At 41.0% G+C, this 14,787-nt stretch overlaps 1 protein-coding gene across 4 annotated transcripts; it reads right to left on the reverse strand.

Moving 5' to 3' along the window:
* Window positions 1-1,444: 1,444 nt before the first annotated feature.
* LOC140202610 (uncharacterized) lies at window positions 1,445-8,130 on the reverse strand. Of its 4 annotated transcripts, none has more exons than XM_072267664.1 (6): window positions 7,773-8,130; window positions 5,759-6,204; window positions 4,058-4,165; window positions 3,899-3,969; window positions 3,519-3,800; window positions 1,445-1,796 (listed from the first exon to the last, which is right to left on the reverse strand). In XM_072267664.1, exons 2-6 carry the CDS (start codon window positions 6,195-6,197, stop codon window positions 1,764-1,766), a joined length of 933 nt encoding a protein of 310 aa, XP_072123765.1. In that variant the 5' UTR covers window positions 6,198-6,204; window positions 7,773-8,130; the 3' UTR covers window positions 1,445-1,763. The 4 variants fall into 4 exon arrangements, with proteins under 4 accessions (XP_072123765.1, XP_072123767.1, XP_072123766.1 ...); XM_072267666.1 differs by lacking the exon at window positions 7,773-8,130 and adding an exon at window positions 7,592-7,744; XM_072267665.1 differs by lacking the exon at window positions 7,773-8,130 and adding an exon at window positions 7,453-7,577.
* Between the last annotated feature and the right edge of the window lie 6,657 nt (window positions 8,131-14,787).

The raw sequence follows: 14,787 nt of genomic DNA on the forward strand, positions 1-14,787 counted from the left end.
GACAGGCACTAGCCTCCCCAGCATCGAAGACACCTTCAAAAGGAGATGCTTCAAAAAGGCTGCATCCCCCATCACCCAGGAGGCATCCCTTTCTCATTACTACCATCAGGCAAGAGGTACACGAACTTGAAGACACATGTTGAGCATTTCAGGAACAGCTTCTTCCCCTCTGCAATCAGAAACCTAGAGTCAGGTTTAATATCACTGGCATATGTTGTGAGATTTGTTGCTTTGCATAGACAAATACATACTCTCATTCCTTACTGTAATTTATAGATCATGTATTGCAGCTGGAAAGCAAGAAATCTCGTGGCACTTGCTGGTGATATTAAACCCAGCTCTGGTTCTGATTCAGAGAATTCATTGTTCTGATGGAATTAGAAAATTGCCAGAAAGACTCTGTAATTCTGGTATCATAAAATAACAGCAAATGGATATACACAAAAAGAAACATTTAACTACTCTGTCTACTTGAAAAAGAAAGCTGCATTTTGTATGGCTCTATTTTACAAAATATCCTAGTGATAGCAATACGAATAGAAATTCCAATGTACGTCAACTGATGGTTAAAAGCCCACATTTCTGGTGAGACTGTGTCAGTGAAGTCCCAGCTGGTCCAGATCTTTGCCTGTCTCCCATTGTATCCATTATAATGTCATCACACCCTTTAATTATTGCCAAAATCTGGCCAATTTCAACATCAGTTGGGGGATGGGCGGGGAAATCTGGGAATTAAGCGGAATGAGATGATGAGAACTCCTGATCCTCTGGGCCAGATAAAGAAATAACTTACTGCTCAGGCTTCATTCCCAGCCTCTAAACTGTTTTAACCTGGTTGGAAAATCATTGTAACTCCCCATTGAGGTACAATGACAATTTTTGGACCTGATCCCAATATTTACACAAGATAAATACCCTGCTTTCAGTCAGTGTTCCTTGCCCCCACAATTTAGAATTGAAGCCTTTGGAATCAGATAAGGCAACAGGAAACTCATCCCACCATTCCAAATTAACCCGTAAGGTATCGTTTAGCTTCATTTCTTTTCATATTCACATCACACCAAGACCAGGTTTTCCTCTGAAGTATCACAGAACTGGAAGTTTCTACCTCTGTTCATTCACTGTTGAGTTTTTATATTAGGCAGGGATTGCACTCCTAAAGATTTAGACTGCTTTCAGATGGACTAATCTTGCAAATACAGTTCATTTCAAAAATGCAAAATTCTAATTTAATCAGGAAAAGATCTGATTATTCTCTAAACCGGACTACAACTAAATGCTCAAAATATAATTTCAGGATTGGCACCATCTTAAGCCGATTGCTTCAGGAACTTTTCCCAATGATAAAATCACAGGTCAGAAAGTGCTTTTTTCACCATTGGCACATTCTCCTTGGTCCCATCATTGTAGACAGACAGACAGACAGACACACACACACAATAACTGCTCTTTGCAATTTATTAATTTTAGCAAAGCATTTGGTGCACTCCCAGGCTACACTTCTAATTCACACAATAAGAGCCAAATGGATTACAGGCATGTTCTTTCAAAATATTACCCGTGAACTTTCATTGTACCAAAAATATCCGTTTTGGTGAGATTCCAGAAAGTCTTCCAGGCATCCCAACACACAGAGTTGAATCAGTGCAATTAGAATTTCTATATCTTGATTCTGTGATCATTACGAGCTCCTGTTACAAACAGCAATTCCGGTGAAGTACAAGGCAGCACCATCCTTTCTGGGTGCTTTTCATGTTTGAGCTTCAGTCAATGTACTCCTCTTCAATTATATTCTCCTGAAAGAGGGAAAATACAATTAAGCAAACAACCAAGAAAAGGACACGACGTATACTTTTAATAAGTTAGTTTAACTAGATTATGATCAAAAACAAATAATTTTCCAGGCAGTGAATAAAAATAAAGAAACCAATGGTTTGCAGAAGGAGGGACACTAGCTTGTTATAAACAATTTGCAGAGTGAGGGAATGCACATGAAAGCAGCTCGCAGAAGCAAATAATTCAAAGACTGAGAAGATGCAATTTATAAGCTGTTCACGGGACAAAGCTTGTTAAAAATAGGTCAGGTAATGGGAAGAAGCTGTTAATAAACAGCTTGCAGGGCACAGGAGGGCACACCTCCAGCAGCTCACAATGAATAGGGAGCACATTACGAACAGTGTGCAGAGTGGGAGAGAGTTTGTTATTAGTAAAATACCCAAACTTGGGAAGGCTGGTCCAGTTGCACACCAGAACGGGGACAATGAAACATTTCAACAAACAAAGCTTGTAAACAATTTGCATCTTTTAATGCTTTATACCTGTATCAAGTAACTGATTTTAGAGATTTTTCTGTCAGTTTTATTTAAAATATGTGCCTTTATTGATCAGAATGTCATAGAAAATATAAGCACTGGAATGTTACATTGGTTGAACTGCACATGGAGTATTGTGTGCTGTTCCGACCACCACACTAACTAGAATATGATTGCACTAGAGAGAGTGCAAAGAAGATTCACTAGGACGTTATCTGTTTTGGAAAACTTTAGTTACAGTGAGAGATTGGACAGAGTGGACTCATTTCTACTCCAAGGAAACAGAGGAGTGACCTGATGGAAACTGTTTAAAAATTCTGAGAGCCAATAGATAGATAATCAAAATCTTTTTTCCTTTTAGAAGCGATATTGATTACAAGAGGACATTTACTTAAGACAAAAGGAAGGAGCTTTATAGGGGATTGGAGGGGCAAGTATTCCTCCCCTCCCCCAGGTTAATATCTGGAACATATTGTCAGAGGAAGTGGTGGAATCAGATACAATTACTCCATCTGTGGAGGCAAGTCATGGAAGAGTACAGTCCTAATGCAGGCAAACAAGATTAATCTAGGTGGACAAGAAAGGTTGTCAATGGATATAGCGAGCCCAACTGTTAATTTCTCTGCTGTAGAATTCAACCTCTGGAAGTTCATCATGGTAATTATGAATGAGAGATGGGAAATTATGGGAAGTGTCAGCTCCAAGTTCTTCATACAAGGCACATTTTTTAAGTGGCTCTGTAATCAGTATCACGCAAAAGTAGTGTTTGCTACTTTCCACCAGAGATTTGTGCAGACACACACCATTGTTCTATCTCTTTGCTTGGTATAACTCAGCATCTGACCAACTTGTAGAAAAATGAGCTGCACTATCCTGTTTGTCATTAGAATAAGTTAATTGATATAGAGAAAAAAAAAAGTTGGGTTGAGATTGAAATGCAAGTATTTCTGCCTTTTGCAGGTTTGAGGTATTTACCATGTACACATTCACCCCAAGCTGACAAATGAGGGTCTAGAGTAGACAGAATTGCACGGTGGAATGTAAGATGAAAAACAAACAGTTGACTGAAGAAGTTGTTTGAGAATAGCACAAGTGCTATGATGTTACTTTGACAACACATAGCCAAGCCCACTTAATAACTCAGGCCCTTGATAGGGTTTAACAGGAAATGGTACTAGATTATGATGGATTTGGACAACTACTTACCCATCCTCCTTTCTTCTTGACCCAAGTTGAGAAGTTTTCCTGCAAGTACTTTGTTCCAAAGCCCATGATCCGTGTCATTGGGTGGTTGCCACCAACAGCAAACTTAGTAGTTGCATGTACAACAAAAGCAAATTTGTTCAAGTTTTCTTTCGATTCACACTCTGCTTCTGAATTAATTTCCTCAGGTAAGGTGACTTGAAGAGCGTAATCCATTACTTTCTTGAAAAATGAGAAGGTTGACTTTTCACCAAACAGTTTGGCAAATTGGGGGTCTTTCTTAATCTAACAAGGGAAAATTAAAAACAAATAGAATTAAAAAAAAAGCTTGTCTAAATGAATGACATTCAGAATATTATACAAGAAGAATATAAGTGAGTTACTTTTTCATCAATAGAATCCCCTTTGGCAGTCAAGAACTTGACAATTTGGTCTACGGTTTTCTGATCATCTTCTGGGGAGACAAATCTTTTAATTAAAAAATATTACAAGTTAGAAAATGACAACATTCTTTACAAGTTTTATTCTTGTCAATTACGTACCTGGTGCATCCACTTCCACACTGGAAAAACACAACACCCGAAAAGAAGTTGTCGTGTTCATAACATTTTGCAGGATTTCAGCAACTTTATGAGGGTTCACTTCTGAATCTGGAATGATGGAAGTACAAGAGGAATACGCTTGTGAATCAGGTGATTCTGAAATTCTTTACAAAATATATACTTGTTTAGGCATAGTCTGGACTGAGGGTGGATGGCAAAACATCAACTTCAGCCAACAATCTTCAGATCTGAATATGGACTGTAGATTAGATTTAAAATGCAGCTCTGGACATTGGGTTCCTAACAGTCATGAACCACAGTTAATTGGAAGACCAGACAATGCTGATTTAAAATTCATTTGGGTTTTTTGTAGTGTGGGTGTGAAAGTTAAACGTAATTCAAAGGAAAGCATTGTAGATACATTGTAAATATGGGATTGTTCTTCGATCTTTAACATATAAATTATTACATAATGTTGGGTCAAGCAGGCCTCTTCATCTGAAAGAGACTCAATATGAATCCTGCTATGTCTCATTTTGTTGAATAAAAGACTACTTTATATCTACCAGCTAAGTCTCGCCGGTGACTTTGATCACGTGACAACACACTTACCTATTTCACTTCTCTCAGAAGTGACTCAAAACACTGAATTATATTGAAGGACAACTCTTATTGTCAGGTTTTAAAAAAACATAGCCATTTGTGTTATGTAGAACCAGCTTGAAACTACAACTGCCCTGATACTAAATGCTACTTGCTGACCAGAATTAAAATTTATCCTTTTGCAATTTGGCAGTCTTCATGGTCCTACATCATGGCACAAATTAATATTTCTTGGTTGGGTCATCATAGCCATCACAAAAAAATAATGTACAACTCCACTAGATCACAGTTTTTAGAACTTCAAATATGTTACACAGAGCTCTTTATATCAAATATGTTACACAGAACTGTTTATATGAAATAGAGGATGTGTTGTACCTTTTACTAATGGTCACTAATCTTTTCTGAGGAAAGGTGTTCTTTCAATGGAGAAGGTTCATTAAGATTCATCAAACGGACTTCTAGGATGGCAGGACTGATATACGAAGAGAGACTAGGTTAAGCAGTCTTATTGCACTAGAGTTTAAAGGGGATTTCACAGAGACCTAAATGTTTCTAACAGAGTTGGATGGTGATTGAAGGATGGATAGTCCCAAAGTCAGGGAAGTCTGGTACCCGCAGCAACAATCTATGGATGAGGGACAAGCTACTTAAGATTGTGACAAGGAGTAATTTCTCCTCTAGACAATAATGATCCCATTGAGATCTCTACCACAGAAAGCTATTGAAACCAAATGTATTCAAGGAGTTTGCTATTATTTTTGGTCCGAAGGGATCAAGGAGTACAAGGTAAAATCAGGAACAGTGGACTCGACAGAAACAACACTCATCTTGACTGGTGAAAATGTTTGCACCCTGACCTCCAGACTCAGCAAACAACCCAACAAACTGAGACAGCTAAACTTTGCCAAATGGTTACAATCCTGATTTTATTCAGCCTGGAGAGGCTGAGGTTGAAGTGAAAGATAAAAAATAAATTACAGATAACGTTCTCTGGATAAACAAAAATGAAATGTTCTTAATTCCCTTTTGGGTGAGAATACCTCTCTCACCCCTTCTCTTAATACACCACTTGCTGTTATATAATTAAATACCTACCACGTGCTGGTTCAGGAAGAACAATTTCGCATGGGGTTCTTAATACCGCATCAACACCTTCACTCTCTCCATACGCTTCTCCATCGTATTTTGATGTTTCTACTCGTAAACATCTTGGAACCCATCTTCTCCACTTGAGTTTCCTTTTTCTTTTGCGAATGGGATTCTTCCGTTTCTGATCAGACTGGATTAAAGTGGAGTCCTTCGAATGACCATTCGGACTAACGTTGTGTGCCGGATTCAGCTTGTCCCCTTTACTTGAAGACTGGTTTGCCTCCCTTTTGTCCATTGCAGATAACGCCAATTTAGTTTTCCACCCTCCATCCGCCAACAAAGACCTTTCCGCGTAGGCCATCAATATCCTGAACTCAAAGCAGTTATCATCTGCAGAGTTGTACTCTGACATGGAATTACTCTCCTCTGCATCAGATGAGCCCATGTTTGCCCTAAAAATGAAAAGCATTGAAATATATTTATAATACCCACAATCAATCTGGATGTCTTCCTTGGTAATATTAAAGAGGAGAGGGAAGGAGCATTAGTCTAACATGCACAGGCAGACAAACATCTGCTTGGTGACATTTGGAACAATGAATATTTCAGTTTGCCAATCATATCTCACACAAATCCAAGCAAGATCCGCTGCTGATGCAGATGTAATAAAACTCCAACCACTTGTGATCTGATTATTGAGATATCTGCTTCTTGCATCACACACACTCACCGAGACGGACAGACAGACACACAGGGAGCTCCAGTGCTCCGCTTACCTGGTTCACTGGAAATTGCATTATACTGTGTAACATCAGGAAAAGGTTAATTAAAAGTATGTTGAGATGTAACACCTATTAGTCCAAATTTCTTGCCAGTCTTGATGTGCTGGATACTCAGAATTTTATTACCAGAAGTACAAGGTTTAGGCCTTTCCCGCCATAAGATAAAATCTCTTTTTTAAAAAAAATGTTCTATCAAATGAATCAAAAGCAACTATATCACAGCAGGCTTCAAAATGATGTGCATTTTAAAAGATCATAACATCTATATAGGAATTAAAGAGCTATGTTCACTTGCCTAACAACTTTTTAGCAAGATTTCATAGAGATCAAAATGCAGAATGTTTAGTGGGTGGTACAGTTTCATTTTCATTTACTTTGGACGATAAACACCAATTGTTCCTCTACCCATCTCGGGTGCTTATTCTCCCTTCTCCAGCCTTGTATCCCTTTTGCCAATCACCTGTCCAGCTCTTGGCTCCATCCCTCCCCCTCCTGTTTTCTCCTATCATTTCAGATCTCCCCCTCCCCCTCCAACTTTCAAATCTCTTACTATCTCTTCTTTCAGTTAGTCCTGACGAAGGGTCTCGGCCCGAAACGTTGACTGTACCTCTTCCTAGAGATGCTGCCTGGCCTGCAGCATTCACCAGCATTTTTTGTGTGTGCTGCTTGAATTTCCAGCATCTGCAGATTTCCTCGTGTTTACTTATTCTTACTCTCGGCCATTAGGCTCTCTAATGAGTCAACCGAAAGCCAGAGAAGTGATGACCCCCTCCTGTCCGGTTGTTTAAGGTAACAATTTTTTTATTCTTTATTCTCCTAACATTTGTATATCGATGCACTTGTAAAGCTACTGTAATTTCCTTTGGGAATCAATAAAGTATCTGTCTCTCTATCATACACTCCCAACTGTGTCCATACCTGTCACCGCACCAGAAGCAACACAACCCAACGTCTGAGCGATTAATGTTTTCATTTACGCTTATGCCAAGGGCAAATTTATGTAAGCAAATAGTTTAATAACTTATTCAAGCCAATCATCCTCGAAGCAGAAACAAACCTTCTGGACTTAGCAACTGTTTCATCAAATTCATTTACACTGTCACTCGTTCATAAAAGTGACGAATACACACGGTACAATGACGCCAGCCTTCTCTCGAGAAAGTGTCAACCGCTAACCAATGCCCTGTCCTCATCCTGTAGGTACTAAGAAAGATAATCTTTGGAAACTATTCACTTACAATTTAAAAAGTTGTTTTAACAGCTCGAGCCCAAAACAGCGATCGATTATCACACGTTAGTCCGTGGAAGTTCAAGTTCGAACAGAAAAACTTTCGTCACCATTTAGTTATGCTATCGTGTAAGATTAACATAGACAAATCGTTTTCGAAGTTCCCCGGGGATTTTCATCAGATATTGCAACTTCCGCAGAGCGTTCTGCAATTTCCAGCCGACACAGCCTGCAAGTTTAACCGAAAGGCTTAGCAGTTCCTAGAACCGATGACGAAAAATCACCTGACCTGAATGGTACAAAGAATCATAATTTCACTTATCGGATCGTAAAACATGAAGGAACTCCAGTCAGGGAGTGTTCCACGTCAGTACAATTTAGGTTGTGACGCCCAAAGTTTTTTCCCTTGCCCAGGATTGGGTTAGCGGATTTCCTGGCCGGCGATTGCGGAGGCGTTAAACCCCGGAATATGCTGCGGGTACTCGGCGATTGGGTGCGAGCGGGAGGTCACTTACACAACTGTGTATTGCTTTAATATGTCCTGTCTTTGACTATGGGTGTGTTGCTTATGGGCCAGCCTCACCAACGGTCTTAAAATCCTTCGGTAAAGGATTTAAGGAATTTAGGTTCGAGTTCAAACATTGAGATTAATATTCCCCCTTTTTTTCTGCCGCTGCGCGGTCCGTTACTGCGCAGTTTCGAGGGAACAGAGAGAGATTATGCTGTGGTGTTATTAAATAATCCCCAATTTCAGCATTACTGGTAGAAACAGGCGAAGTTCCTTCACATATGTGCAGGTTACAGTTAGCAACGGGTTATTCATATGGGTTAACGGTGAAGTCGGTTATCCAACATTGGAAACATTAGTAGAGTGTTGGGAGCTCTGTATTTGTAAAGTCTTCAGTTCTGGGTGGATGGGGAATGAATGGGTACAAAACCTTGAGGTGTTTTTAATGAGATGGTTGCTGTCATTTAGCCTTGGAATAGCTCAAAGAAATACACTCTGATTAGGTACTGTGCTCCGATTTCCTCGCAGTCTTGACATCTTTCTGTTAATACTGCTGTGAAATAGGTTTGGATGTGTTGATCTGTGGAAAAAAATCCTACAAATGCTACATAGCTGCTGCTGTTAGATTTGTGCAGAAATTCACCAGAGTGCAATCTGCATTGCCAGCTGGTGGTGTAGTGGCATCAGCACTGGGCTTCGAGGTGAGTTGTGCTGGTTTTGAATCCAGCACCCTCTCTGTCTGTGCTCGGTCGAGTCACTCAGCCTGATAAAAATCAGACAAGATGCTAAAGAAGCAGCGAGGTGCCACCCCATGCGCCACAAGGCACAGAGCGGGTTAACAATAACAACAATCTACATTGTAGGCATATTGGTAAAGTTGCAACTGCATTGGAGTAGGACATTAGCTAGTTCTGGTGTGAAGATACTCATTATTCATTAATCTCGGGATTACTGCCTGTGCTACACGACAGTGAGAGTAGGGATGCAATGAGATGTAGGATAAATGCGTGGCTGGAGCAAGGGGCAGGGATTCGCGTTTTTCGATCATTGGGACCACTATTGGCGCAGGCATGACCTGTACAAAGGGGAAGGGATGCACTTGAATCATAGGGGGACCAATATCCTGGCGGGCAGATTTGCGAGGGCTACTGAGGTGACTTTAAACTAGAATGGTTGGGGGGAGGGAATCAAATTAAGGAGACTAGGAGAGGGGAGGTTGATGTAGGGGAAAAAGAAGAAGAAGATAACAAATTTGTTTGCTCAATTAAGGATAAACAGAGTAGGAGGTGGAGAGTTTCTTAAATGCATTTGTTTTAATGCTAGGAGCATTGTAAGAAAGGTGGATGAGTTTAGAACTTGGATTGATACCTGGAAATATGATGTTGTAGCTATTAGTGAAACATGGTTGCAGGAGGGGTGTGATTGGTAACTAAATATTCCAGGATTTCGTTGCTTCAGGTGTGATGGAATAGGAGGGGCAAGAGGGGGAGGTGTTGTATTGCTTGTCAGAGATTATATAACAGCGGTGCTCTGGCAGGAGTGATTAGTGGACTCATCTAGGGAGGCTATTTAGGTGGAATTGAGGAATAGGAAAAGTGTTGTGACGCTTAGGGGTGTATTATAGACCACCTAATGGGGATATAAAACCATAAGATATAGGAGCAGAAGTAGGCCATTCGGCCCCTCGAGTCTGCTCTGCCATTCAGTAATGGGCTGATCCAATTCTTCCAGTCATCCACAATCCCCTGTTTTCACCCCATACCCTTTGATGCCCTGGCTAATCAAGAACTGCCTTAACTACACCCAATGACTTGTCCTCCACAGCCACTTGTGGCAACAAATTCCACAGATATATCAACCTCTGACTAAACTAATTTCTCCGCATCTCTATTCTAAATAGACATCCTTCAATTCTGAAGTCATGCCCTCTTGTCCTAGACTCCCTTTATCATGGGAAATAACTTTGCCATATCTAATCTGTTCAGGCCTTTGAACATTTGGAATGTTTCTATGAGATCCCCCCTCATTCTCCTGAACTCCAGGGAATACAGCCCAAGAGCTGCTGGATGTTCCTCATACAGTAACAGTAAACCTTTATTTGGTAAGGTTAAACATTTTGTCTGATCTGCTTACAGTGCTTACTACTACGGCTTCAGCAGCATGAATGAGTCATATTGCAAGCCACATCACAGAAAGAATAGTTATTGAGCCAAAGCAGAAGATATTTGAAAGGGTGACCAAATTATTAGTCAATGAGACAGAGCTATAGAGTTATATAGCTTGAAAACAAGCCCATTGTCCCAACTTATCCATGTCAAGCTAGTCCCATTGCCTGTTTTTGGCCCATATCCTTCTAAACTTTTCCTATCCAAATACCTGTCCAAACATCCTTGTAACTGTGCCTCATATACCACATACTCTGACAGCTTGTTTCATAAATCCCATACACTGTGTGAAAGATGGGTTTGAAAGAAGGGCTAAAAAAAGGGGAAGTGGTTTAGAGAGGCCATCATGGCACCAGGAGCTAAAATAGCAAAATATATAACTATGATTTAACCTCCAAAGGGAAGAGGGATAGACAAGAGGCTAGAGTGGGGAGTATAAGAGAGCTTGTGACATACTGGAGTGATACAGAGGCAAGACCATGCTGGAATTCAATTGTGATGACAAATTTCAGGACATGGCCACTGACATGCTGGAATTGGCAGCAGCTGGAGCCAGCAAATCCGCCCACGAAACATTCAATTACTGGATTTGTTATTTACAGTTTCACTATTTAAATTTCGGTGAGATTTGAATTCTCTGTGCCTCCAATACTGAACCATAAACATAGGGCTTTCATTTTCAATTCAATGTAAAAAAAGAAAAAGAAACAACAATAAAAAAACAACAAGCTTTTTTAGAATTGAAAATAAACAGAAATCTAAACATAAAAAAGTGGTATTTTCACTGGTGTGTTCATTTTAAATAGGCAATTAATGGTTATGATGATAAATTGTTATTTAATAAATCACTATCACTAATGGAACCAGAGGCACCAACCCACTGGACCACTGTTACACCACTATCAAGAATGCTTACGTGCCATCTCACGCCAACACTTTTGAAAGTCCGATCATCTGGCTGTACTTCTCCCTGAGTATAGGCAGAGACTGAAGACCACAGCACCAGTAGAAAGGACCAAGAAGGTATGGACAAGGGAGGTGCAGGAGTGCTTACAGGACTGCTTTGAGACCGCATTCAGGGATTCATCTCTGAGTCTGAATGAATAAGCCACAGATGTCACTGACCTCATTAAAACCTGTGTGGATGAGTGTGTGCCCACGAGAACATACCTGAATCAAAAGCTGTGGATGAACCAGGAGATTCTGAGGCCTGTGGCATTCAATACAAGAAGGCCTGGTACAACTTATGGAGGACTGTCAAGAGTAAAAGAACAACGCCAATTGAGGCTAGAGGCAGAATCAGATGCACGTCAGCTCTGGTAGGGTTTGCAGGCCGTTACTTCCTACAAAGTGAAACCTGACATCATGAATGGCTGTGATGCCTCACTCCCAGGTGAGCTCAAAGCCTTTTATGCTCACTTTGAAGAGAGAATAAAACTACAGCTATGAGGATCCCTGCAGCACCCAATGACCCTGCAATCCCTGTCTCAGAGACCAACGTCAGAACCTCTTTCAAGAGAATAACCCGTGCAAGGTTACAAGGCCCAATAATGTACCTGGTAGGGCTCTGTAATCCTGTGCCAACCAACTGGCGGTGTGTTCAAAGACATTTTCAATCTCTCATTGCTACAGTCGGAAGTTCCCACCTGCTTCAAAAGGGCAACAATCATACCAGTGCCAAGAAGAGCAGGGTGAGCTGCATTAATGATTATCCAGTAGCACTCATATCTACAGTGATGAAGTGCTTTGAGAAATTGGTCATGGCTGGAATCAATTCCTGCCTCAGCAAGGATCTGGGTACACTGCAATTTGCGTATCAGCCACAACAGGTCTATAGCAGATGCAATTGCACTAGTTCCCCACTCAGCCTTCGACCATCTGGATAATAGTAATACTTAAATCAAGCTGCTGATTATTGACTATAACTCAGTGTTTAACATAATCATTCCTATAGTTCTGATCAAAGAGCTCCAGAACTTGGGCTTTTGCATTTCACGACATATGCCAGTGATATTACCTGATTCCAATTCTGATTTTGAAGTGGTAGGACAGTTCAGACTGCGACAATGATAAATGGTTTATGTGGAAGCTCTATTACCATCAGCAGAGGAAGATTTGTCCTTTGTCCATGTCCTTCTCTCAGAGGTAAAAGGGTATTCCATTAACACACATCAAAGTTGCTGGTGAACACAGCAGGCCAGGCAGCATCTCTAGGAAGAGGTGCAGTCGACGTTTCAGGCCGAGACCCTTCGTCAGGACTAACTGAAGGAAGAGTGAGTAAGGGATTTGAAAGTAGGAGGGGGAGGGGGAGATCCAAAATGATAGGAGAAGACAGGAGGGGGAGGGATAGAGCCAAGAGCTGGACAGGTGATTGGCAAAAGGGGATATGAGAGGATCATGGGACAGGAGGTCCGGGAAGAAAGACAAGGGGGGGGAACCCAGAGGATGGGCAAGAGGTATATTCAGAGGGACAGAGGGAGAAAAAAAAGAGTGAGAGAAAGAATGTGTGTATAAAATAAGTAACGGATGGGGTATGAGGGGGAAGTGGGGCATTAGTGGAAGTTAGAGAAGTCGATGTTCATGCCATCAGGTTGGAAGCTACCCAGACAGAATATAAGGTGTTGTTCCTCCAACCTGAGTGTGGCTTCATCTTTACAGTAGAGGAGGCCGTGGATAGACATGTCAGAATGGGAATGGGATGTGGAATTAAAATGTGTGGCCACTGGGAGATCCTGCTTTCTCTGGTGACAGAGCGTAGATGTTCAGCAAAGTGGTCTTCCATGGGTATTCCATTACTTCATTCATCCAGTTCACTCCATTTTAACTCATTTTTACACTCAGATCAAGTGAGGAATTGTTAAATTTAAATACACAGACTGTAAATTACTTGGAGCTAAGTTTATTTAATGAAAGTGAATTTTTCAACTTATTCAAAAGTTTCTGGACGCTAACCAAGACTTGACCTTACTTAGTTTTCTTGAAGAATTGTAAATGTATTTGTCAATGACGGAATTTTTAAATTACCCTCTTCTGAACAACAGTTTAGTTAGGGAATTTACATCTGGGGGTTTTTTTTGTATATTTTCCGATTTATTTTGAGACCTCAAATGAAGCACAACAAAATGAGGCCAACCCAAAATACTGTCTCACACTTGATTCTATTGAAATATGTGATACACCCATTCTAGGAAGAGTTAAAAGCACTAGTGTAATGCATAAAGCCATTTCATTTACACATTAAAATACTTAAAAATAAAACAAACCAAGACTGGAGGAACATGGTACACAAACAAACTCTTTGGCCCACACTGTCTTTGCTGACCATGATGTCAATCAAAACTCATCGCACCTGTCTGTATCTCTCCGTTCCCTGACAATCCGTGTGCCTGTCAAAGTGTCTCTTAAATGTTGCTGTCATACCTGCTTCTACCATAGAAACATAGAAACATAGAAAATAGGTGCAGGAGTAGGCCATTCGGCCCTTCGAGCCTGCACCGCCATTTATTATGATCATGGCTGATCATCCAACTCAAAACCCTGCACCAGCCTTCCCTCCATACCCCCTGATTCCCTTAGCCACAAGGGCCATATCTAACTCCCTCTTAAATATAGCCAATGAACTGGCCTCAACTGCTTCCTATGGCAGAGAATTCCACAGATTCACCACTCTCTGTGTGAAGAAGTTTTTCCTAATCTCAGTCCTAAAAGGCTTCTCCCTTATCCTCAAACTGTAACCCCTCGTTCTGGACTTCCCCAACATCGGGAACAATCTTCCTGCATCTAGCCTGTCCAATCCCTTTAGGATTTTATACGTTTCAATCAGATCCCCCCCTCAATCTTCTAAATTCCAACGAGTACAAGCCTAGTTCATCCAGTCTTTCTTCATATGAAAGTCCTGCCATCCCAGGAATCAATCTGGTGAACCTTCTTTGTACTCCCTCTATGGCAAAGATGTCTTTCCTCAGATTAGGGGACCAAAACTGCACACAATACTCCAGGTGTGGTCTCACCAAGGCCTTGTACAACTGCAGTAGTACCTCCCTGCTCCTGTACTCGAATCCTCTCGCTATAAATGCCAGCATACCATTCGCCTTTTTCACCGCCTGCTGTACCTGCATGCCCACTTTCAATGACTGGTGTAGAATGACACCCAGGTCTCGTTGCACCTCCCCTTTTCCTAATCGGCCACCATTCAGATAATAATCTGTTTTCCTATTTTTGCCACCAAAGTGGATAACTTCACATTTATCCACATTAAATTGCATCTGCCATGAATTTGCCCACTCACCCAACCTATCCAAGTCACCCTGCATCCTCTTAGCATCCTCCTCACAGCTAACACTGCCGCCCAG

The sequence above is a fragment of the Mobula birostris genome, chromosome 9 (assembly GCF_030028105.1).
Source record: "Mobula birostris isolate sMobBir1 chromosome 9, sMobBir1.hap1, whole genome shotgun sequence".
Classification (NCBI taxonomy): Eukaryota; Metazoa; Chordata; class Chondrichthyes; order Myliobatiformes; family Myliobatidae; genus Mobula; species Mobula birostris.